The sequence below is a fragment of the Haliaeetus leucocephalus genome, unplaced genomic scaffold, assembly GCF_000737465.1.
Source record: "Haliaeetus leucocephalus isolate CR32 unplaced genomic scaffold, Haliaeetus_leucocephalus-4.0 Scaffold206, whole genome shotgun sequence".
Classification (NCBI taxonomy): Eukaryota; Metazoa; Chordata; class Aves; order Accipitriformes; family Accipitridae; genus Haliaeetus; species Haliaeetus leucocephalus.
In genome coordinates, this window is record NW_010972642.1 from 2,247,683 (window position 1) to 2,274,144 (window position 26,462).

General features: G+C 36.4%; 1 protein-coding gene across 1 annotated transcript in view; it reads right to left on the reverse strand.

The window, feature by feature from the left end:
* Window positions 1-2,527: 2,527 nt before the first annotated feature.
* PLEKHA5 (pleckstrin homology domain containing, family A member 5) overlaps window positions 2,528-26,462 on the reverse strand; it is a 70,446-nt gene continuing 46,511 nt past the window's right edge. The window contains exons 10-24 of the mRNA XM_010566110.1: window positions 25,033-25,095; window positions 23,814-23,894; window positions 23,530-23,679; window positions 22,010-22,111; window positions 20,786-20,897; window positions 20,486-20,532; window positions 19,405-19,593; window positions 18,729-18,846; window positions 14,701-14,816; window positions 12,952-13,161; window positions 10,854-11,012; window positions 9,468-9,595; window positions 8,493-8,638; window positions 7,205-7,309; window positions 2,528-4,149 (exon numbers count right to left, since the gene is read on the reverse strand). Coding sequence (XP_010564412.1) covers window positions 7,215-7,309; window positions 8,493-8,638; window positions 9,468-9,595; window positions 10,854-11,012; window positions 12,952-13,161; window positions 14,701-14,816; window positions 18,729-18,846; window positions 19,405-19,593; window positions 20,486-20,532; window positions 20,786-20,897; window positions 22,010-22,111; window positions 23,530-23,679; window positions 23,814-23,894; window positions 25,033-25,095 — 1,716 coding nt within the window. The 3' untranslated portion in view covers window positions 2,528-4,149; window positions 7,205-7,214. The remainder of the gene's footprint in view (window positions 4,150-7,204; window positions 7,310-8,492; window positions 8,639-9,467; window positions 9,596-10,853; window positions 11,013-12,951; window positions 13,162-14,700; window positions 14,817-18,728; window positions 18,847-19,404; window positions 19,594-20,485; window positions 20,533-20,785; window positions 20,898-22,009; window positions 22,112-23,529; window positions 23,680-23,813; window positions 23,895-25,032; window positions 25,096-26,462) is intronic.

Consider the following 26,462-nt stretch of genomic DNA (forward strand, 5'->3'; position numbering starts at 1 on the left):
TATGAGCCAATTCACAACCACTGTGGTGATGTTACTTACCATAGTTACAATTAAAGAGTTGCTTGCAGTTTCTCAACAACGGCTAGATAATATTTAGACAGACCTTAAAAACATTTTCTTTGGCATACAACAGACTGAAGAAACATCACAAAAAAAATACCAAAAACTTCATTCCACAAGTAACATTTGAATACTGACACATCTGGAACAGCTGGGTAACAAGTTGTGCGTGTCAAGTTTAGAAAGCAGCTGCTTTTAGCCTTCATTTTGGGCCAGACATTTGCTTTCAGCCACCAGTATATTCCATTTTATTTTGTAGCAGCTTCTGCAGTGTTCCCATATGGACAAGCTAAACAGCTCCAAGGATATAACAGCAAGTATATATAATGTTCTTTAGAAGAAATGAAGGCCAGATGTTGCTTTGTTATCTTCACATGCATCCTTAAAAAAGTTAAATTGTTTCAGATATATTATTAATGCCAGGTATAGGCAATTTGTTCATTGGCCATTTAAATGTCAACTTTCCAAAGGATGGAAAATAACATTTTAACTGAGGATTCGAACTGAAATAAGATTAAATCACCCTAGAATAACTTAAGAAAATAAGTACAGCAAAATCCAGAATCACAGGGACAAAAAAGTATAGTGCAGAAAAGACATGATGACCCACTTCTCAGATCTGAATGAGTACTATTTATGATTTATTAGAAAAGAAAAAAAAACCTTATTGTAACCTTATTGTTACAAAGTAATGAAAAGTTTGGGGTAAGAGTTATCCAGCACCACCACTGATGAAAGATCTTCCACTCTGCTGCTTTACTCAACCAGGATATAACTTAAGCCACCAGTCCAAGTACTAAAGAATTCAGAAGATCTATTACTAACAGTGTAATCCATTAACATTTTTCATGTATGTACTCCTGGTTACTACATCGAGTGGATCCAATAGCGTGGGTAATAATTCTTTCCCATACTGTCCAATTAAAGTGATTTAGATAGAAATGAACTGTTTAAAATTTTTCTGATTTCCTGAAAATAGAACGTTATTGGATTCATTTTATGACAGATATATTTATAAGGAAATACTAACTGAAGACTACTTTTCCCCCCTCAGTAATAATATAAACAAGGTTTGAGTTTCAACTGCCTGGTGATGTCTTTCTCTTTGAGCCAGTCCACGACAGTCAAAAACTACCAAGACACCAACTATAACTTTTTGAGTAATGTCACTTTATTAAGGGACTTAAAAGAATCACATTCTCTAGTAGCCTTGGAACAATGCAAGTGGTGAACAAAAGACAAAAATAGATGTAATTGGTTCTGAAAAGCATGAACATCTGTAGAGAATGTGTTGCATTATTCCTAAGGACTCTTGCTTTTGAAAAAAAGCATGTTCCATATATACAAAGTGTCAGTGCAACAGCCAATAAAGCAATCAGTCAGAAATATAAAAATATCCTAGATACAAACTTAAAATAGATGTTTGAAGACTGACAATATCAGTATTCTGATATTTCTATATCTCAGGAGTATGATCACTGGGATGAGTTATTCTGATGAGGTAAGAGACAGTAGATGCTCTGTGATAACACAAAGCCATACATTTTTTCCATACGACAAAAAAATAGAGCACCCAATGAAACTGCAAGTCTTTGCTGCAAGTGCCCACAGGAAGTGAAATTATAGTCTATGAGAGCATTACTACATTCCTGCATCATTTACGTTTGCTGTCTTTGCCAAGTTATACCAGCAAAGACTTGCTAATTCTCCCACCCTCCCACAGCTTCAGCATAAACTTCATGTACTTCGCAGATATACCAAACTGACAACTGCTTTAAACACAGACAAGATCTATAAATGTCTGAAAAACACTTAGTCATTCTTTCCTTTATTTGTTGCAATTCGTTTCTTGGCAGCAAGGACAGAAAGAGATTGCAAAGCTTGACAGCTGAACAGCTCTCTCTAGAAGGGTTAGGGAGAGAACAGGGTGTGTCCTATTTGCTTTGCCCCAGGTGTTCCAGTGATGCCACTGAACTTAAACCTCAGCTGGTTGAGCAATAAAAATCACATTCCTCCTCTTCACTCTATGTTTTGGATGGAAGGATGTAGTAATTTGGGGCTACTATTCCAAAAAAAGAAGAAAGGCTATTTGGTCAAACTTTCAGCTGGATTCTGTCTGTCTGCATCATGATTCATCTTCTTTCCTTCAGCCAGCTCTTTCACTATGACCCTCCAAGCTCTGCTGCTAACTTCTGCTTCCTATTTCTTCACTTTTCAAAGAAAATGGCAAAATGACAGGTAGACAGACAGGTACTCTCTGTCTTTGTGGCAAAGAGCCCCAGGAAGAACTGGCAGCAGAGCTGAGAGTGGCAGAAGAGTACAATGAACACAAACTCCTACTTAGGGGACTGATAAAGAGTTAATTTTCAGCTGTGTGTCAATGTCAGGCACTCCTCTATGGAAAAGCACAATGAATTATATAGTCTCTAAAACAGCAATATTAACTTGAACAGGATATGATTTGTATGATAAAAAAGCACAACAGGAGCTGGCAGTCGTCTTCATATGAAACTGACCTTACCACTTATGGCACACATATGCACTGAAGCACACAGCAGTTGCCTGAACCTTTAAAAGATTTCTTAGCTTTATATCCTAGATTCAAAAGCTTTTCCTTAAATCTTTTCATTATCCATCGTTCTTTCCTAAACCTGTTTTGTCTCGGGCAAATTCAGACAGCAGTGTGAGATGGAAAAGTGAAGCTAGTAACATCTGTAGCATGATGACACTTGACAAACTATCTCAGGTTTTCTTTCAGTTTCTGGAAGATGCTTTGCAGATTTCAGAGCCTCAAGGAATCATCATACTTCTCTCCTTAACCCCACTGAACGTGGCATTCAACATCTGCAAATATTGAATTACTACTCACCACACCCCAGTAAGACAGGCTATTACCTCTTAAGTAAACAGGCAGGGAATGGAGGCACAGAATGACTAAGTGATTATTCCAACATCACGATACAAGTCTGGGAGAATCAGGAGCTGAACCTGTATTTCTTGCGTCTCGGTTTCAGGTTGTCTTTTTGTTCTGTGTTACAGCCTTATCCTTTCCTGTAGAGGAAGACTGGAATCTCTTAAGAGTCTGTCACTGCTACTCTGGTTGACAGGTGATGTCGCCAATGAGATAAGAATTGTTGCATTCCCCACATCAAAAGGTGGAACACAGTGTGACATCTGTTTGCTGGAAGAAATACTAACCATACAAGTCCTTAAGAACATCAACATTTATTTAATATGCTATAAAAGAAATGGGATATGAACATTCGTATTTGAACAATAGTAAGTGGCTTCTTATACTTACATCGTATGTGCTCATTGTATAATATATACACAATGAACATAATTACATTTGTACACAAACTAAGTACTGGATTGAAAACCTGCTTATTGCTGTACACACCCTAACCCAATGAAGGAAAAGCCCAGTACCTCAAAATACCTACACTCCATTTTATTTAAGAAAAAGTAACCACTAACATTAATGTATATGTTGACAGAAGTGTGGCAGTAACTGCTGACATTGCAACCTGACCAAGAAATAATTACAGCAGAAACAGGACATATTTTACTAAGCAATAATAAAAATGGCACATTTTAAATATATCTATATGTATATATATATATAAAAATTTTACAAATAAAATGTTAAAACAATAAATTGTAATGTTTTAAAAGTGTAAAACAAGATTTAGTGGCGATATGTAAAATTAACTGAGTTATGCATCTAAAAGAAGCAAAAAAGTAAACTTGTATGATCCATAATTAAAAGAACATTAAATTCTGGAGAATATCAAATAAAGTTCTGACTGTAGGCTGCACATTAAAAAGAGCCTTTATCTTATGTGCACAGAAATCATAGCAGCAAGCTGGTATCAGGAGAACAATTTGAAGGTTGTTGAGTGTACATGTGGGCCATTTAAAGCTCTCTTGGAATAAACATTTTCCAGGAAGTGATAAAATGATGCTCTGTGGCCAAAAGCATCAGAACTATGAATTTCATAGATTTAAAATATACTGTACAATATCTTCTTTTCATAGGTCAGGTCCATACATCTCAGGCATGAATTGTTTCAATAGAAGCCATTAGTGCTGAAAGACAGACATAGATTAAGTTACTCTATTTTAGCGACAACAGAATACTGTATAAAGCAGCTCCTGGGATTAAACACAACAAGGAATTTCTGACCTCATCCTAGCAGTAGTCATCAATGGTGTAAACACAATAAATTATTTTAGAAATCAGTTGTTTCCCAAATCAATTTTTCTGATGAATAATACTGCTGTCAAGATACTTTGACAGCAAGAAGCAAAAGCAAGCTTTTTTTCAAATTTACACAACTTCGTATGAAAGCCTGTTTATTCTGAGAGTTTTTTCCTGTTGTACATGGCCATCTCCAAATGTTCTTCATACAAAACTAGTAATAATACCAAAGACCCTAATTGCTCTTACAAAGGACAGGTACAGTTTGAAGAGGGATGCAGTATTATTCAGTTGCTACACCATAATGGCAGCATAGCTGTGAAGTGTTCTGAAGTTCAAGTGCTCCACCCAGAGCTTGCTGCATTTTGGTAATTGTTGAAAGGACTTCTATAAATAGCTTTTAACAGTTCATTAGCAAAAATGCTTCTGTGCTTTGGATCCAGGTGCTGTATAAGATTTCATTATCCCTCCATTACTCAGTGTAAATGTAATGCTTAAAACCTAACAATGTTAGTGGTACACATCCAGATTTGTCTTTGCAAAGCAACAGCCGTGACAAAGAAAGTAGCGTTGTGTTAATGGGTTTTTCCTTAGTCCTACAATATCCTATGCCACCGATTCCCTATGCCAAATTCCCCTGGCATCGTGCCAAGAGTATCATTTTACTAATTGACCATAAAAGCCAAATATAGGTATTACCTCATTATTCTCTGAAATCTACCATACATTTTCCAGATGCTGTCTGAAAAATTTCATTGGATATGAACAGGGCTGATCCCACAGCTCTGAAGTTCCCTCTGCCGCATTAGGATTTCTTGCATCTGAGACACACTGAGTTCTTGCCCGTTAAAAGACCTATCTTTCAGCAAAGCACTGGCATACTGGAGCGGCAGCCCCAGAAGGTAAGGGGCAGTGAATACTTCAGGCAAGCAGACTATGCTTCATACATCTCCCATGTATACTAGGCCCAGCTCATGGCATGAATTTATTTTAGAGCTCCTAGAAAACAACCGACAGTGGCATCAAGCGCAGCAAAGAAACGTGGAATGTATATGCACATAGTTCAATGCTTTTTCCAACTCAGTTCAAATTCTAAACAGCCAAAGTGAATGTACTTTAAGTTCTGGAATCCTTTCTTCATTATAGTGAGGCATGTGTATGCAGAGCATTAGTTTTACAAGTGCCATCCCAGATGCACCGTTTTGTCATAAGCAATTAAGGTCTATTCGTAGAACCGTACTTCACATGGGAATGTTACAGCTACACTATTACCTATAAGGATACAGCACACTGTGGGATGTGAAGGCTTGGGCATTAAGTTACAAAGCAGATCACTACGTGAGTGCTTCACTTGCTAGTCTCATATTTAGCATAAATCCTTAAAAAAATGAATTTGCTGATCTGATCATTGGAGATGATGATGAGAGCTAAAAGCAACTTAATGCAATTGGTAATAGATTCCTGGTGAAGTTATAGGCTGCTTCTCCTTTCAAGACAGGCACACCGTGGCTATGGACAGAATTCAGCAGTGCAGTTTCAGTTTTACTACTGACCTGAAACTGAGTTGATGGGGTAATGTTTGTCCTATTTGAAAAGGAGATGCATGATAAATGCCTGTGTATTTATACAGTGAAACTGAAAAGTATTAACACAAATCAGTATTTCCAGAAAAACTCAATAGTCCCACTTATCTTTTTTAAATAGTTCTGTAATAAAGCTTTTGAATAGAAGTACAAAAAAGTCCAAGCTAAATCTAATCCTGACAGACCACATCCATCAGGAAGCCAGCAACACAGGTGTCAGCACTGAATGTGAAGAGTGCATTTTCTACTCTCAGAAGGAGAAAAAGAGAAAAATAATTTCCTTTTTTTTTTTTTTAAGAATATGAATAGTTTCCTGCCTATAGTTCATACAAGAAAGCTATCTGTGATGAATAATAAGTCTAATTTTGCCAAGATGAAAGCTTGGCAATGCAGATTGGGACAGTAAATGAAAAAATGCCTTTTCAGTTCTCCTCATGCTAAATGCCTGAAAATGTCTCGATTTTAAAGTTTTCTTGATTTTAAAGTCTTCTTAAGTTACATTACCTATGGCATTTAACATTACCATTGAAACAAAGTTCATTCTTTTATTAGAAAGCTTATTTAAACAGGTACTTCCTGACAACAAAGAAACGTGGATTGATTTAAATGCTGGTAAAGTGCTGAAGCATTCACATTGGTATCCTATTAATTTCTTTAAACACTTTTATAAACAAATATGCTTACTTCCATTTCCATTTCTATTCATTAAGTAGGTAACACTACAAGTATGAACATGTAAATCTAGCCTAACTCATGCTTTTTAACTTGATTCCTAGAAGAAATCACCTACTACGACAAAGGAAGAAAAGTTGTATAGGGCTATCTCTATAGAAAGAAAAAAAAAAAGTTTTGTAATTGTTACATTTCTTCTACCCTCATTTTTTCCCTTCCTGTTTCTCATGCCTCAGTCATCTATGTCTTAAGCTATAAACTCTTTGGGCCATTAGACCATTCCCTCCTATGCATCACTAAGACATCTAGCTCTAGTTGCCTATTACCACAACTGAAGCATCAAGATTCATTTGCACCTGAGCACTGATGCTCATAGCTTAACTGGGTATCTGTTTTGTAATAGCTTAGGTCTCTCATGTAGTTCAAAAGGCTATTATCTTGACAGTTGTGGAGAATGTGCTTGATAAGCCAATTAGTCTTTTCTCTTAGTACTTAGAGAATATATTACTTGCAAGCAAATACATACATGTATGTGTTTTGTTTTCTAGTTAGTTTATATTCAACATTGTTAGATAACTTTGTCTTGCCAAGTATGGTCTACGGATGTTTCTTAGAAAAATAACTAGAATACATATACTTAGAAAAATATTAGGAAAATGGCAGGAGGAGTGGAAAAAAAAAGACGTACTTCTCTGTAACTATACACACATGAAATGTGATCCTTCTGTGAGCTGTGTCTGTGTAGATGGAGCTGGTGACAATGACGATTCTGGTGAAGAAGGCAAACTTTTCACTGTGAGTCACACAGCAAGATAAATAAGAATACAAGTTACAGAAGGCATGATTTCAAGCCATAATAAATATAAGCTTGAAAATGATCATTTCAAGCCATAATAAATATAAGCAGAACCAAATGAAAGCTACACAAGTAAAGACTTAAAATCTGATCAGCACAATAAGCACAGCTTCAGGGGAGAGCATAGCAGTTTTCAAGAAAGATCATTACTCAGGCCTATAAACAACTAGTAGAACACCAAAGGAACAAACAATGGACACATGAATGCTGACTTGCTATTTATGTTGCAAAGAGCAAGGGGAAAAAAACCAGTAAAATTTAACTAGTCAGGATACTCCCAGACCCACCTTTATGTCCCAGCTCAGATTAACTAAGCATTTTTTATTCTGCTGAGCACTATAAAATATACTTAGAAGGTCTGGTTCTGATTATCAAGTCACAGAAAGGGTTGCTGACTGCACTACAAAGGTCGAGGTCACCTTTTTTATCCATAAATCGAACCATTTGGCTTACTTAGCCATTCCCATCACTAGATATCCTAATAATATCTTAAATTCTATCTTCTTCCTTCCTCCTCCCCTACACCCCCCCCCTTTTTTTCTCTTTGCAAACAAATTTGCTTTATTCCAGCCTTCTCTTCTTGCAGAGTAGCACACCATCAGTCATTTTACTAGTCAGCTAGTGTTTTCTGTTTCTTCATCTCTTTTTACTCCTGAAAACATGAGCGAACTGGGGTCTTTTACTTGCTAGTTCAAAATCTAATAGATATATTGGCAGCTCTCAAGGATTTCTCCATCTTGGGCATACGTGAGGCCATCCATTAGCAAGGAGGTAAGGGTAAATAATCCATATATATCCAGGATTGAGATGCTGTTCTACAAGATGAATAGGGAAAGATTTCCTCCAACCAACAACTATAGTATGACTCAATTTCTGGCAATAGTTATTTAATTCCCTGAATTAAATGCTACATTAAAACCTCAGAAAAATGGAATTTCTGTAATTTTCTGCTGGGAAACACTTTTTCCTCTACGTTATAAAACCATACACTTGACATCTAGACCAGCTCAGCAATTTCAGTTCACCAGGGTTTCAAAGCATCAAAAGGCATAATCAAAATGAAATAAAGTTTTACATATGTACTGTATAAGTTGTGCTTCAGTCAAACTCATTTCCATACCTGCTGTTGCCTGATTTGCTTTTGAAGACTGTGCTGCTAATTCAAATGAAGACATAATCCCTTCTTGCTCCTGAACACTAACTACTTCACTTTCTTCTGAGCTGGTTTTGGGTTTGTGGTTTGTAACTGTGGTCACACTCTGCAAGCTGGTTAAAAAAAGTACAGCATTTAGAACTCAGTCTAACTTAATTTCAGGTGTTAACCACTAAGTATAGGAGTTACAATTTAATTTTCTTTTGTTAATAGAAAAACATTGCAACTTGGAAGTTTGTGTAATATAAATTAAGCACGTATTTTGAAACCCTTCTACCTCGTAAAGTTAGACTTAAAAAAAAAGTACTGGAAACTGAATTCCTTTCTTTTACATACTCATGCAGTTTCCTACTCCACGATATCTATTTTGCTGAAGGGTGCTGTGAGAAAGTTATGACCTAATGTAAGAACTCACTTAGGATCTACAGTGTAACTTACACTAAAGTTATGAATCCTTAAAAAGGAATATCCAAGACATGATATTCCTCTAATTCTGCAATACTCCAAAATAGTGAAGTAAAAATTAAAGCAGGAGATACAGAATAAGTTGTTTAGCCTGCTCCTAAATATCAGCAGTAAAGAGCTTGCTGCAGAAGCCCTGGCTGAAGCTTTCATAATAAACTAATGCAAAGCTTGAACCGACATTACTAAATACATTTTGTATCCCAAAGCAAGGATTATGAACATATTCTCTTTATAACAATAAATTGGGGCAATACTTGAAAGTAAACATTGCTTCACCCACCAACTCATCACCTCTTACTGAAGCCCCGCAGCGGTTAGGTTTCTCACCAGATTTCGCTATATGTAAACCACTCAAAAACATAAAAATATACCTTATAAGTATTTATGGCAGTGTTTCATTAGTTGCTTGGTCCATTCAGCTAGTAAATATAATGTTCAGAGGCTATTTTAAACTTGCACATCTTGTTTTATTTTTACCTTATATCACCATCATGTGTTTCTTCCAATTTATTTTTCTTTTCCTTTTCTGCTTTCTCTTCATTACTCACTTCTTTTGAGTCAGATACAACATGTGCATCTGATAAAATATCATCAGTTTTTGTCAGCTATAAAAAAATTGAAATCATGAAACAATAAGCTGTAACACATACTAAGTGGCAGATAAGAAATACAGTGTCAGGAAACAGTTTTATTAACAGACAAATTTTGCCATCATGTATACTTAGTAACTCAGAATTACATAACTTAAGAAATTTTTATCAATACCATTCAGGTTAATAGAGTTATCCTGAAACTTATATCAGAGCCAATGGGCAGGGCTTGGCTTAATAACTTCCAGAACTTATCTGAACTCTTTGGATTGCAGCCTGCCTGTTTTTTTTCATGCTATCCCTCTCTTCACAATGCCAACAGAGATTCCAGCTACTGGAATATATTGTTGATAAGCCTGAACACTGCTCTTAAAGGTTTCATTAGATATAACCAATGTAAGTGTGTTACATAATTTTCCTTTAAAAGATATGCATATTTAATAAAGCAACAGACTCTCAAAAGAAAGTGCTTTTAAAGAATAACAACAGATGTTAATTATTTGATTTTATACCATTCTCCATAAGATGTATGTTTAAAAAAGCTAAATATAAAATAGGAAGACAAAAGGAAAAATGAGTGAAGAAAAGGAAAAGCAAAGGATGATTAAAGAATATGATTACGTAGAAACAACTCCAGTAATCTATTCTTCACAGTCAGTCTGTTTTTGCTGAGTGTTCAGGGCACTTTAGTACCAGAAACACCAAGGTAACTCACTGCCAAATGAGTTTGAGACTATTTCATGACAGAAATCAATCCAGTGACCATATAGCACAAACTACAGTTATTGCTTACTTCCATATATAAATTGTTGAGTCAGTTTTATTCTGCGTCCTGTAACTATTTGATGCGCTATAGCCAACCAAACAAAAAAGTCAGGTGTAGTAAATGACTGTCTAAAACTACACTGGGATATCCTAAGCAATGAACAGATCAATGATTATTATTTAAAGATACATTAGTATTGATTTTGTTTCCAAATAAATAAAGACCACAATTTTGTAGTTTTCCAATCAATCAAGATAGTAACAGATAAAGTTAAGTAAAATGAAATTTAGGAAGACCACATACAAGAAAATTCACTATCTCAGCTATAGACAGATCCGATACAATTTTGCGCTTCTGTATAGAATGTTTGTTATATCCAAAAAGATATCTTAATCTTCCAAGCAAAAGGAACTGGCTCAATTTCCCATACTCTGCTGTCTGTGGCTCAAAATATTTTCCTACTGCAAGACAGGCTGATGTACAGTTTAATAAGGGACAGTTTAGTACCTCTTTAGTAAAACTTGAATTATGTTCTTGTTCTCCATCATGTTTTAGTTGTGCTATTTCTTCTCCAGGACTCTCATTATTTTGTTTCAAATTACTTTCTTTACTGGTGCTCTCTAATTCCTTCATGTTACTAGATACGGTATCATCCTTTTTTCGATTCTGTGGAACAAAATTGATATACAGACATATTCTTACAAAAGTTATCACAGTCTCAGTTCTTCTGCTGTCCTCTGACTGTGATAAAAAAAGTACTTAAAAAAACCTTAAGTATACCACATTGCAATAAGGAAAATGGAAATTGTTAAGGACCTAGAATTTTCTTATTTTTGTACCTAACAATTTTTTTCTCTGTAAGATTATTTACTTTCTGTGCCCCCCTCCAATATCCAGCATTTCTATTAGTCACCTTTGTCTTCTGAAATTTCATTCATATTTAGCTCAGTCACACACAGGCTTAGTAGCATTCTTATTTGCCCTCATAAGCACTGATTTTTTTTTTTAAATAGCTTTTCCTGGTTTAAAAAAAAAGGGGGGGGGAGTAAAAATCTGCTCAGTACAAAATTGCACACAAGTGCACTGTGTCTTTCTCCAATTATTTTGGGTATCTTCCAAGTCTATGCTGTTAACTGATTTAACAGAGGACAACATAGCAGCTGATTATGCAAGAGGATATTACTTATTCCTTAAAAAAAAAAAAACCAAAAAAACCAACAAAAATCCGTTGCGGAGAGAATAATTTGATTTAAAAATTTTGAGGAAGGATGGTAGATGTGATTTAACACTGTGAACTGCAAACATTATGTTGGCAGAGTAGCAAAACAAACTGAAGTGAGTTCATATAAGTCTTATCAAACTAAGTACTAGGGCTGAGAAAAACAGGAGCCATGAAAGTAGTAAATCTTGTGGTTGAATTCATGTGATTTAGCACATGCACTGTTAAGAGGAAATTCCATGCAAGTCAGTTCACAAATCAATCTCTCTACTTTCCTAACTAAAGTATACACCCATATAATACACTTGTCCAGAAACAATAACAATCGTGAAGCAATTGTATTGTGGTAATAACTTAAAAATTACACAGTAGGCTGTTTATAAAATTCTTTTTCTCCTCCAGTTCTTAAAGAACCAAACCCCAGTTGAAAAGACTTCCAGCAGTTAATGCCATTGCACCATTTTTCTGTATAAAAATCAATAGGCATACAAACTATGCTTTTAAAAGTAAGAGCTATTACTACAGTGTAATACCTCATATCTTGGGGCTTTTTGCCAAATAGCATTCTGGAAAAATTAAAGTTGTGATAGAAAAAGTGATTTTGTAGCACGGATGACTAGCTAAATATTCAATTCAGACACATTCTCACTTATTCTATAAATTTCTTATCTCATCCACGTAGCACCGATTTCACACAGAAGACTGAAGAACATGCTGACATGAGCAAAATTCTTTTCAGGTCTGTACAGCAAGTAGTGCTGGCACAGAGGATCTGGCCGCTTTCCCCACTCTGCTCCCAATGTGCTGGCTAAGCAGGTATGACACATACATGACTGCAGTTTCCTCACCTTGAGGTAGGAAGGGGTACCATAGGAAAGTGGTAAAGCTCAAACACCTCTGTAAAAACTACAAAAAGAAACATCTGCAAAGCTTTGCTTTGCGTGTCCTCTTCTTGAGAAAGGCAGTGTTATCACAAAAATATTTGTAGAAGCCCCCTTCATATCTAGCACTCATGATGTCAGCCCAAATACAGATGCTCTAACGCAAAGGCAAAACTTGAATTCAGTGTCTTCTGGGGATCCAATGCTGTTGAAGGCAGCTTAGCATGCTCAGAGGGAAAAAACAACCCACAACTAAAACTTCTTTGGAAATATGTGACTTCTTAACAGTGCAATGCATTTAATCTGGCTTTGGAAAATCAGATGTTAAATTGCATACAAAACATAGAAGGTGACATTTCCAAATCAGTGTTAAAAAAAACAAAACAAAAACAAAAACCACCACCCCACCCCCCAACCCCAGTGTGATCTTTTAGAAAAAGAACAGTTTTGTAACTTTTCTCTTTTAACGAGACACATTAAAGGTTTTGAATAATGTGGGACCCACCTGTGCCAATTTGAATGGATTCTCTCTGACAAATGACAGACTCTGTGAAGGAGACTGGTCTGAAACACCAATAATATTGAGTCCTTTTCTCTTCTCTCTCAGGCAAGCTTGTTGGTGTCTCTTTATTCTTTCCATCTGTTCCTCCACAGTCATTCGAGGCCGTGTGCTTTCTGCAAGACACAGCTGCTCCACTGCACTTCTTGGTCTTTCCTGAAATAATATATATATATATTTATTCATTAAAAAAGCAAGATTCTAAACTGTTTAGTTTACCAGAAAAGATCACCTAATGATTTACTAAGAAGCAGAAGAATAGTGGGCAAGTAAAGATCTCCTATGTATGTGAAGAAAGTATAAGAACCAATTATTAATAAATGAACAATGAAATTTGAAATAAAAGGAATAATTTGATTTTTTGAACAGTGACATTGTCGCCATCAATGATAAACATTAAGAGAATGGGTAGATGCTCTCTCAAAGCCATCCTATCAGTCGAAACAATTTACTAGACATTATACAACAGGCAAACACAAGTTACTTGGCTGAGACAAAAACATAATAGAAATTTAATGATCCAGGACATTTATACCAGTTGATCTAATAGTGATTTCTGCCCTTTTATTTCAAGAAAAACTACAGCTGGGCATCATTTAATGGCAAGTACAGGCTGAAACAAACTGAAATGGCCTCAAGTTGCGCCAGGGGAGGTTTGTATTGGATATTAGGAAAAATTTCTTCACCAAAAGGGCTGTCAAGCATTGGAACAGGCTGCCCAGGGAAGTGGTGGAGTCACCATCCCTGGAGGTATTTAAAAGACGTGTAGATGTGGCGCTTAGGGACAGGGTTTAGTGGTGCACTTGGCACTGTTAGGTTAACAGTTGGACTCGATGATCTTAAAGGTCTTTTCCAACCTAAACGATTCTATGGCCATTTAAAAATCTGTAATTCAAAGCATTATATTATTCCCAAAATAACAACCATCACTTTACCTACTCTGTTCTTGAAATTCACTGTTTTTCAGATAGTTCTGTACTTTGTAAGACAGAAAAAAAATTTACTTCTGGCTAATCAGCTGCATTCAGTACATTCACAGTAACTGATTTCACTTCTGAAAAGTGGTGTTCTTTCTCCAGGCAACATCCTGTGAGTTTCTCTCTCCTCTCCTGTTCTTCCTACAATTTCTCCTGTTCTATTCACGCTACAACAATGGCAAAACTTTTCCCCCCTTCTGCCTGAACTACCTGTAAACTTTTGTCTTCAACCCAGAGACTACAGGACTCTCTAATCTGAAATGCCAGGCTTATTGCCCACATTATTACTTGCTGTACCCTTATTTTCTGGCTGCTTTAGTTTTTCCCCAAATAATATTAGTAATAAAATAAATAAAACTGATATTTGTTAAATTGCCCCAGAAGCCAAATACAAGTCCTCCAAAAGCTTTAGCCTAAGATGCTGCCTGTCCTTTCAACTCAGGTGTGAACTTCAGTAGCTTAGTAGATATATCATTACCATTTAGTTCTTGCCCAGTTTGAGATTAGGGAAATCTCTATGCAGTTTAACATGCACGACCTTTATAATTTTGTCATTCTTTCTACAGCTGTCTCCATTAACCTAGCACATTTTTATAACAGCAAGTTTTATGTAAAGAAAATTAAAAACATAACTACAACTTTTTAAGTAACTACAGAAATTGAACTTAGAAGTGTACCCATCACTATCCATCAATACTCAAAGGTTATTTTAAAGTACCGTTCTTAGATCTATCTTCTTATTCTTCCTCAAAGTGACATAGGATGCTATTGTTGAAGACTCTGGTGTTGGTGACTTGGTTCTGGGTGGTACAACTCCCACAGGAAAATGTGAGCCTGCGAAACAGTAAAGCAATATACTAAGCTCTATGCAAAACATTGCCAAACCAGTTCATTGTTTTCTAGAAAATACACAGTCTGCCTTGGACACTATTCTTCAAAAGACAGCAAAGATCTTAATGCCTAACTACCACATCTGTTAAGGTACACAGGCAGTAGACTAGCCCCCCACCTGAGGTTTAGCTGAATAGAACATGGGGAAACTACTGCACATGGCACAAGAAATTGCTGGACATAAAAATATAAATGCAAAAATTTTGTCTGTGAGAAACAGACAGAAGTTAGTGCTGTGTGGAATGGCTAGATTTCACAGATGGTTAGGGGGGAATTACGTGAAAGATGGCCAAACTTCACAGCTAATTGGATGGCCACACCGGGGACTTTTTGTGGAATAGGGTTTGCAAGGCCAGCAGAATGCCTAGGTAGCCATACCAGTGCTACCAGTTCCAGCCAAGCTTACCTAGATAATGGTGTCAAACATACAAAATCTAGCAAAAGTGGGACTAATGAACAAAAAGTAATTGTGGGTGGGTTGTTTATCTGGGAGGAAACAAAAACTGCAAAAGGGATGGGGCAAGGTGGATGGGAAAGAACAGACATGGAACAAGAGGGAGAAGGGGGAGTAAAAAGGGCCAGCTTTGCACAAACAAGCCATTTGTCAGTATGCTTGTCTGACCTAGCCCTGTGCCTTAGCATTGCAGTCTGGCCTATGTTCTTATTAAACTTTATTCTTAAGTATTTTCCATGGAGTAGCTTTCCCTTCTGTGTATGAGAACGTGGGAGATAGTAGTGATCTTCAAGCCAGGCCAGCTTGCGAGTAGGAGCCAGCTACAGAGAGATCATAGGTCTGGGGGGCAAAGATGGGAAAGACTGCAGTTCTGCAGGTCAGCTACTGGAGCGACCATAGGTCTGGACCTGCTACCGGGGAACCTTCTGTCTGTGAGATGCTAGCAAACTGAAGACAAGACTAGATGGCAAGCAGAATACGAGGTGTGGGAGCCAGCTGTCCAAGAGACCTTAGGTCTAGGATTCAGATACTGGAATGGCCAGAGGTACTGAGAGTTGACAGATGAGGATACCATAGGTCTGGCCAGCTTTTGCAGGGACTCATTTGTGGGTATGCACACATGTGCTCATGTCTAGATGTGCAGGAGATCAGTTAGCAGGCTTTGAGCCTCGTTAGCTGGTGAGTGAGAATAGGATCATGCTATTTGTGTTGTTCCACTGTCATGCGAGTGTTGGTCTTGTTTATGCTGTGCCTGTAATGGCACTGGTCCCAAACCCGCTTGTGTTATCTGTTGTGGTCAGCTGTGGCTGTGCTTATGCACAGTGGGACTATATCCTCAGCCTCGCAGCTCGTGCTACTTGGGGATAGGGAACCAGAGCAGCCAGGCTCCGTCTGGTCGGGAGTTGAGGATATTCTGTGTCCTGACGTCCACTACATTCAGCCTCTTGTAACAATATCCACCACTAGTTTTTCTACTTAGAGAAGCCCTGCCAAAATATAATTAAGCTGATAGAAAACTGAAGTAAGTTAAAATTTACCAAATTATACAGATAAATAACACACTCTTCATTTTTGCTTCTTATACATACAGGAAATCAAACTATTAAAAATATTGTTTTCTTGCTGACTTCACCTAAAAACCAGATATAATATCTTCTTTGATAGCCAAATTATTTCTCCTTGTTTTTCCTGAGCTTGCACAGATTTGAGAGGAAATACTGACTCGGTGAAGGCTCAACTCTTTCTCCAAATTGTTTGATAGGCTGACAAAATAGTCTAAAAGTATTTGAATGCCAAATCCATCATTCAAAACAAAAACTATAAAGCAACAGTTTGGGTCTCCTTTAGACATAGAAAGGATAAAACACAGCTGAAGTCCGTTTTCCTTTTGTGTTACCTTTATGTACCACTCGGGTCATAAATACTCCTCTGCTTGCAGACAGCTGTAAGGGTTACCTTACATAGTCTCATGAAAACATTTCTCTGTTTGTTGACATTTGAAAAGAGAGGGAAATGGCTGACATGAGAAGTGTCTAGTACACTAACATCCACAATGAACTAGAAAACCATTTTTAAATTTCCTCTGAAATTTACTAATTTTTAGAATCACCCTCAGTAGGAAACTATGTAATTTGACTACTTAAAACAGCAAGAAAGAAGAATTGCAAAGATGAGCTGCCTTTGAGTTTGTTTACTTTTCAGCTTATAAACTGTTAAGATAGAATGGCATAAAAATGCTGAAACAGCATATAGTTGCAATGGCATACACACTATTAAAACCCCAAACAACCAGTAATGGTTCTACTTTTCCTACTGCATGCGGATTGTTATTATAAGTGAATGCCCAGAACAAGAAATATCGGTTAGAAAATTCACACGCCCAAAAGCATGGACCGGATGATAAAACACAGCTACGATAAACCCACTTCATTGTTGTTTAAGAGATAAAAAGCCTCTCGCTGCTTGCTACCACTGCAGCTATTCTCCTCCTCTCCTCTAAATATTATTTATATTAGAAGAATTTGTATTACTGCTTTCCCTTACTGAGGACTGTTTTTCTACAAATGGACATAATAAAAAATTACTTATGTCTTTATAGAAGAAAAAAGAAAGCAGATTGGGGTGCTCAAAAAGTATTGGTTTGCTTTATGTAGTCAGTGTAGGCTTTCTTGTATCGTCTTGATAATTACTTTCCCTCCTGTCATAAATTACTATAAATAATCTGGAACACCACAGGTCAATAAAACCTAGGCATGTTGTCAGAAAGGCAGCTCCTCAATTTAGGTAGTTGATGATTAGCAAATCTCAGGCTAAACCACCAAGTTAAAAGAAATTTAATATCTATCTTAAGTGAACATTATAACCTCAGCAAATACCATGGTGAATCTGAATTGACTAATTGTCTGGTAAGTGCAAGCTTAATTGCATCATATATCACGGGGCCATTCACATTGTTTACACCCAAACTGTATGCTAACCTTAGTTTTAAAAACCTCCACTACCATTCTGATGAAAATAATATCCTTATATGGCCATAGTTCCTGGTCAAATTCTGGTACTGTTGCACCAGCCTGCTATGTACATGCTTAGTCAAAGTAGCAGAACAGAAGGCAGTGATCTTTCTGGCACTGGAAACATCAACCATTACGGTAAAAAAAATAGGTAAGTTTAGTTACTTTTTCTAAAAGCTCTTAATATGTTTTTGGGGAGGTGCTCAAGCTGCTTTTCCTGAAGTCACCTTTAACAAATTATTCTGTGTGTTTTAACAAACAGAATTGAGAAGCACTTCCTGGTAAAAGACTCTACCAAGCAATTAGTAGCCTTTATGGAAGCTAGATGAAGAGAAGAATCTAAAGCATTTAGCAATTGCAAAGACCTTTATTGTCTGTACACTCCAAGGTCATGATCATTATTCCTATTATATCAGAGGACAGAAGGCAATTCAACAATTACAAGATTAAAAAAAAGAAAAAGACATTGTTTCCCTGCCTTATGAGAGCCTGAAAATTCTGTGGTGCTGCCTTTTTGGACGTTCCAGTGACATAACATCAGGAGCTTGATTCAAAAACTGAATAATTGTTCAAGAGCAAGAACATAAAATGGGTAATTGTTCAAGGGAATGGTGTGTGGGGAATGTGAGTGATGTGATTAGACATGGTGTCAATAAGGATTTCAGGGTTGTTGGTGAGTGTAATGTTTGATTTTTCTGCAGTGTAATTGACTGAAATCTTTCTCGTCATATAATTAAATCATTATTTTATAGTGAAAGCTGTTTCATCATATTAAGAAATGGACATGCTACAAAAATGCAAAAGATGATATAGCTTCTATAACACAGTTAAAGGTTTGTATTCCTTGTGAAAAAGGCTGAAAGGTTGTAAACACCATGCCTGGGGACAAACCTTTAGCAGTAGATTCTGATTCTGAAATCTGTTCTGTTTTTTCTTCGCCGTTAGACTCATCCACTTCTGCTACTGTAGTTAACTCCGGTTCACTCTTATAAAGCCTATAATCAGGACCCTGAGGAACGGCAAGTTATAAGGTAAACGAATAGGCATTTTTGTACAAGCATTTATGTCTTAAGACTCAAAACAGTTATTTTGTGATGACTCTGTTCTCACTTTAAGACAATGTTTCATTGTTGAAGCACTATTGCAGCAGTATTTCTTTGTAGTTAATTTGAGTAACAACATTTGCAGACAGAAATGACAGAAAAAACTTGCCATAAAAATACGGAGGGTTTTTTTTTTCATTTAAATGATCTTCAGTAAACAAATTTGTATAAGGTTCCAGCAAAAACTGATTCTGAGCCTAGAGTTTTGTGAGAACTTGTGAGTAGAAGAATCTAATTTTCTGAAATTTACTCAGAGACAATCATTTAAGTCTTAAGACTTTTTATATAAGCGCAGAATGTATGAAACAGGAAAACGTGAAGAGCAAATGATGGAGCTATAAAGAAAGCTAAGTAAACAAAAGCAGAAACATAACACAAAAGTAGCCAGATGACAAAATAAAAATTGTGACTGTGCAAAGGAAGGGGGATGCTTCAAGAACAATGTGGCAGTTTAAGCCACTTACACAGTAAGATCCATTTCTCTGATATCCTTGCACTTGGTGAATCTTCTTTTCTTCTGGCAGATGTACTGGGCCCCTGCTATAACAGAGCAAGGAGCTGCTATCACTGGGCAGAGGGGGGATTATGGGAGGATGCTCTGTAAAGTCATAGGACCGAGGGAGTGGAGGACGAGGTGGGACTACTTCCTCTTCCTAAAGATTGTAGAATAGTCACCTTATTTAGATGTGCACACCTGTTACAATTATTTATAACTTAAAAAGAAAAATATATTACCATAGCTACACCAGCTATAGACTGTGGAATTAAAGGGACAATGTCACACTAAAAAAAAAAAAAAGGCCAAGAGAGCTTTTTCTTTGGGTTTTTTTTGTTCATTTGCTTTCATTTTATTACTACCACCTAGACTGAAATACTTCAATAGTTTCATTATTCAGCTTATCAAGATTTTCAATTCTAACACCTGCACTTTCTGCTGGACACGTATGAACTCTCTGAATCATCCTTCTAAAAATTAAATTCAGTATCTTTTTAAGATTTTTACATAAATCAGACTTTTAGAAAGTTCTGTAAGCCAGATGTATATTGCATACACTTTAGATAACCATGACAATGTCCCTTTAAAACTGTAACTTCTAGCCAGATTTTCAGAGGAATTGAACATTTGGGAGCTCCCACAGTTTCAGCTTTTCTTGTGGGTGCTCTGGCCATCTGAGAACCCGGCTCAATATGTGAATAAACATATAAAGCAATGTATTTCTTCCCATGAAAAGTATGGTGGGTAGAAAACAAATCCATAAGTCAGGGTTTATATTTCTAGGGTAAGAGCCTAGGGAGAGGAAAAGGTGAGAAATGGAAAAGAGAAACATACCAGTGAGAATACAAAGACAGAGAACAAATGAACGTGTTAGAACTACTAGTGGAGGTATCAGTCTTTAAAAGTAATTAATAATGCAATATTTTCACAGAAACATACTGAATACATACTTCAGACATGCGTAAAACAATTTATTATAATGTTCATTTTTATCATAGGTATAGTAGAAATTCAGTGATGATAAAACGGTAAATATGCTAAAACCATACCTCATTTTTATATTTAATAGCTGAAAATGTCCTTGATCCCATGATGCCTGTTTAGGGGGAGGGGGAAAGGTGTAGAAAGACAAGAGAAAAATTGTTTTCAATAAACAGCTTTTAAATTATGAACTATAACCTGTTGCTATCAAATATGGAAAGCATTAACTTAAAATAGATGATTGCTTTCTTCTTTTCTCAGCAATTGTACCATTTTTTTCAAAAATGCAAAAGCAACTGTGGACCTTATCCTTCAAAAATGTGTATGATCCAAACGCACTTCCTATGAGATAAAAACAATCAGTTTACCTGCCTCTGAAGAGCTTCTTTGCTGTTTATGTTTACTTAAACCCTCCATAACATCTTGAATTCTCCACAGTTCTTTCTGAATCTGAGCACGCTGTATCCCTGCTGACTCAGTCTGCCAGTAAATAAACAGCATATATAGGAAATAAATTAGAATACACTGCAAGCGGAAAAAAACCAGAAAACCTTTTTCTTTCTTTAGATTACACTGCGTATCCTTTCCCACTGAAGGAAAATAAAGTGCAGTAATGACAGACACTCTCCTTTCCCATAAAAGTGCAACATTCAAATATTATCAGAAATAAGAAGTGTAAGATTAACTAATTTCATAATGTGTCAGTTAATTTGACAGCAATTTGCTAGTTCAAACTCCACTTAGGAATAGAATTGTATCTACTGTCTCCAAAGAAAATCCAAGCAAACTTTGCACGGGAGTCTTACAACAGAAGAAAAGGAATCATCAGTTCCAACCCTAAAATAGGTGCCGATGAACATGGTGTTTGCATTCTAGCATATGAACTGTGGGTCTGTTTGCATGCTTTGGTCATGCATGCTTTGGACTGCATAACACAAATTTCTCAGCTCTTGGGCTTCCTTGTAATCTGCCTCTCATAGCTGCATAGAAAATCAATCCCTGGAGCAAACAGCCTTTAATGCCTCCCAGCATGGACCACACCCATCTGCCCACTCCAGATAATATATGCACATCTCTGCCTGCGCATCTCTGTGTGTGTGTGTCTCAGAAAGATCTCCTGAGAAATTCAGAACTTACACTACCCATCCAATCCGCCACAGCACAGTGAGGTAATAAGCTACACGTCAGAACTCTTCATATGCAAGACCTGAAGCAATGCCTAGAATATTTTTTATTATAATTTATTTTGATAGAATGATTTAATTACATTTTAAAATATTCAGTTAAATGGAAGAATTTGTGCGAAGATTTAATATGACTGTCATAGCAATTAGAGTCTGAGAAAACTACCCCCTTTTGGACCCCATCACTGAAACAGAAAGAGGAGGCTTCTAGACACAGGAAAACCAGTGCTATAGCTTCAAAAAACCAGGAAAAGCTGAAGACCTCTTCAGAGCTTACAGACTTCTCATTTTTTTTTATACCTTGGAAGTTCACGCAGCACATGTCCCCCTTTTTTCATTTGTATAGTTTTTAAACAAAATCATAGAAAATGAAAGTGACTTAAGTGTACTTTAAGAGCTATGCCACACCTGAATTTCTCCAAGCCGATCAAGTTGCTCCTGCATGTGGTTCCTTGTAACCGTTACATCATACTCCAGTTTATCATATTCTCTCCAAGCTCTTTCCAGTTCCTAACAGAAGTAAAGAATTAGAGATGCACATTCAAGTACAAAAAAAAATTAAATTATTTTTCTTTATTCAGTGGCATGAAACTTAAGGAAGTAATGTATAAACAGATGTCAGCAATAAATAAATATGTATTTTAGAGAATGCAGTGTTTAAACACCTTTTTGATTTGCTAATGATACTGAATGGAATTCAAACAAACAGCATTTTGTCTTTTCACAAACAAAAATTATAGGCAAGGGCAAAATCTTCAGAATATGTCTTTATAGTCAGCAGGCATGTGGGTCTTAAGCTGTCCTTCCACCGAGGCAGAAAACCCACAAAAATGGATGCAAATTTGCCTCTTTTATCACATAGAATACATATATGTGAGTGCACAGCATGTGCATGTATATGCAATGTATTATGCACGACAAACATAAGTCATCCAACCCTGCCTGTGAGGTTACCCGTGAATGCTCCAAGCCTGCTAATACACCATGACTTTACATATGTGAAACTACAAACACCAGAAGGGAGAAGGGGCAAAAAGAAAATCTTCTTTGAGGTCAGCTCTACCATCTCGCTTTTTAAGCCTACATCAAGCAATTTACTCAATTTAGCATAAATTAAAAACTTAATGAGGGAAAGTATATCATGAGGATTTCCTTTCCCCTAATTCCCTTTTCATTGTCCAACCAATTCCTCTTACAACATGGCCTAACGTTCAGACTAAAACCAGTATTTCATGGCCTGCTTTGTATCAGTTTCACCACAGCAAACCACTGGAATTTAACACTGAAATACCTTTTTGGATATATACACATACGTAGGGAAAAATGATTCTTTGCCTTGTCGTTTCAGTGTAGAAACCATCATGAAGTGGAAAAAGACAGTAAATAACAATTCCCTTTTTTTCCTTTTTTTTTTTTTTTTTTTAAGGCTTTTGAAAGTCCATAACTTGAAAGATCTTTTAAATATAATGGCCCACTGTTAAGAGACCACGACAGTATAATCTTTTCTTCTTTTTATCCTACACCTTAAAACATTGCTTAAAATACATCGCCTATCTGATTGAATATCTGATAAAGTTTGCACTTGCTACTATTTTGCCATCATACGAAACAGCTTATTTACATTATTTATTTCTTCTGTAATCAATTTTTCATATCATGTAGATCAAAATTACCACACCAATTAAAGTCAGTGTGCACTCATTCCTGGCCAAAAAAAAAAAAACCCCCAAACAAAAAAACTACTCAATGAATATAGTGAAAATATAATTTTCCAGCTGCCTTTGTCAAAAATACAAGCAAGTAAAAGACAACTGAGTTTTGTTGGAATGTAATGAAAAATAACCAAAGACAATCCAATTAAGAATATGAACATGAAGATAATTGTTTAATACTTCATTGAGTTTTACTGACAAGAACGTATTACTTACTGCAGTAGCTCGCGATACTTCTCGACAAGTGCTAAGTAGTCCGTTCTGCAGGTCATCTCTCTGTAAGACTACATTTTGTATGGCTGCGGGATTATCTGCATTCATTTCTATCTCCTGACTTGCTGATAGCAAAGCTTGCTCAAGCGTGTACTATTATAATAAAAAGAATTATTTTTAATGTTCTGCATCATTAGCCTGATTTTAATTTTATTGCAGTTATCAATGTTCTGATAATAAGCATGTAAAATAACATCCACTTTAGGTAATAAATACAATTGTCCTACTTTCTCCTTGTGTAGCTGTTGAAGCTTCTCCTCCAGTGCTTGTACAACTTTATCTTGTTCGCATAAACGGCTAAGCTTAGCCTAGTATATAACAGAAAATGATTGCAATTAGGATTTCATTTTTAACATCTTCAGTAATCAAAATATAACTTGATCAAATCATTACATGAATCTATATAAAATATTATTACCACAAAATAGGAATTCTAAAATTATGAAGGCATCAGTCTTGCATTTTCAAATTAACCTTAAGAAACCCTCTTAAGATACTATGAAATAAGTGTATAATAACTTGAAACAGCATGGCTGAAAACATATAATTTGTGATTCTACAGCTAAATCTTTACAACTTAATAATAGGTATTAAATACCTTTTTAATTTACATATTCCTCAGTATTATTGCCAAAAGAACATTGTATTACTTTTGCAGCCTTTCCCATGGTTTATTTCTGGGGTAGTTTTTAATAGTTAGTTAGTAGGACTATCCATGCTCTGCTCTGTTTTAGCTCTTACCAAGGCTTGGCTATGACTAAAGCTGTTCCACTCCAGCTCGAGCATGTAACTGTTCAGCACACTCTAACCAATTTGAAACAGTTTACTTTTCTATTTGAACAACCTTTTTTGTTCAGTTTGTGCTGCTCTGACTTTTTAACTCTAAGAAAACACTGGAAGCCTGCTTTCTTTTTTATTCTTAATATAACATCCCTTAAATCATTATGTCTACTCTTAGTTGCATTGTGCAAGAATGACTAGACATGCATATGTAAGCATATACAGTATGACTATATGAGTGTATTTTTCACCACCAATTTTACACCAAGCACCTTTTCTTTAGTAACTAGCAACCCGATACTCTAAATGGTAACTACCCATGCCAAATTTCAGTTTTGCAGTATCGGTCACATTTCCTGAGAAATTACATCTCATGCTTATAACTGAACTACAGCTACAGAGTTTTCCCCTTTTAAAGTAATTAATTCCTTTCTGGAAGCAATTCACCTTTGCACAGATATAAAACGTGAAATTACAGCCTAAAAGATAATACCTCCTGCAAGTTAGAAGCTTATTACAAAAAGAGTCTTATGCCCCTCAGTTTCACAAAGCAATTTCTATTGGCAATCACCTATATGAAGTGTGTTTCAAACCCTAAAGTCAAGGGGTATAAATAAAGAGACAAATACCAACATTTCCAAGGAAGAAGAAATACAAATTACTTACATCAATATCCAGCTCTTCAGTTCTATATTTGTATAGTGTACCCCTACATTCTTCTTGTGTTAACTATAAGGAAGAATAATAATGCCATAAAACAACTTAATTGGACTATGAAAATGAAACTACTGTTCAGCTTAAGAGTTTTACTAGCAAAATCAGCTTTTGCTTGAAAGTCAAACATACTATATTGAACAATATATTTTTAGCCAGTATGTATTAATGAAGATAAGTAAATGGGATGTCAAGCAGACTGTCAGCAGAAAGTTGCATTAACTTAATACACTATGTTTCTAATGAAATTGGATTTTTAAAGATGTACCACTAACTCAATCAAGTATGGATTATGTAGGAAGATGAAAACGCCAGAGTACACCTAGACAAAGTTATACATCATTATGTACATTTTCTTAAGTGCAATCTAAACACAGGGGCTCATTCTACTTGGAATTAACTACTCTAGCCCGCTAAGATCAAGTCTATTCACAAGGAGGATATTCTGATGTGAATCCGAAATCAGAAAAGAATGACCTAAGTATACAAAGTATGTGTAAAATATCTCATTACAGACATATGCCCAGTACGTGCCACCAAATACCTTTGTGCCTACTTTTTCATATGGATTCCCTCCCCTCCAACAGAGTTGTCCTGGTTTCATCTGGGATAGAGTTAATTGTCTTCCTAGTAGTTGATATAGTGCTATGTTTTGGGTTCAGTATGAGAAGAATGTTGATAACACACTGATGTTTTCAGTTGTTGCTAAATAGTGTTTACACCAAGTCAAGGATTTTTCAGCTTCTCATGCCCAGCCAGCAAGAAGGCTGGAGGGGCACAAGAAGTTGGGAGGGGACACAGCCAGGGCAGCTGACCCCAACTGGCCAAAGGGGTATTCCATGCCATGGGATGTCATGTCCAGTATATAAACTGGGGGGAGTTGGCCTGGGGGGATCGCTGCTTGGGAACTAACTGGGCATCGGTCGGTGAGTGGTGAGCAATTGCATTGTGCATCACTTGTTCCGTATATTCCAATCCTTTTATTATTATTGTCATTATTATCATTATTAGTTTCTTCCCTTCTGTTCTATTAAACTGTTCTTCTCTCAACCCATGAGTTTTACTTTTTTTTTTTTCCCTATTCTCTCCCCCGTCCCACTGGGTGGGGGGGGAAGCAAGTGAGCTGCTGCATGGTGCTTAGCTGCTGGCTGGGGTTAAACCACAGCAAAAGTATTACCAGAAATGCCACAAATGGAAGCCCTTCTATTTTATCTTTGGACCTATGCAAACTTGTCTCCTCATGCCAGTCAGCATGTAAGCTATCCTCACACTACCTTCATACAGCTCCTCACATTAAGTTCTTCACTCTTTCAGTCTCCAAACTGGCCAGTAACAAGATTTAAAAATATTTTACATGAAAAAAGGTAGCGCTCCATTTTACA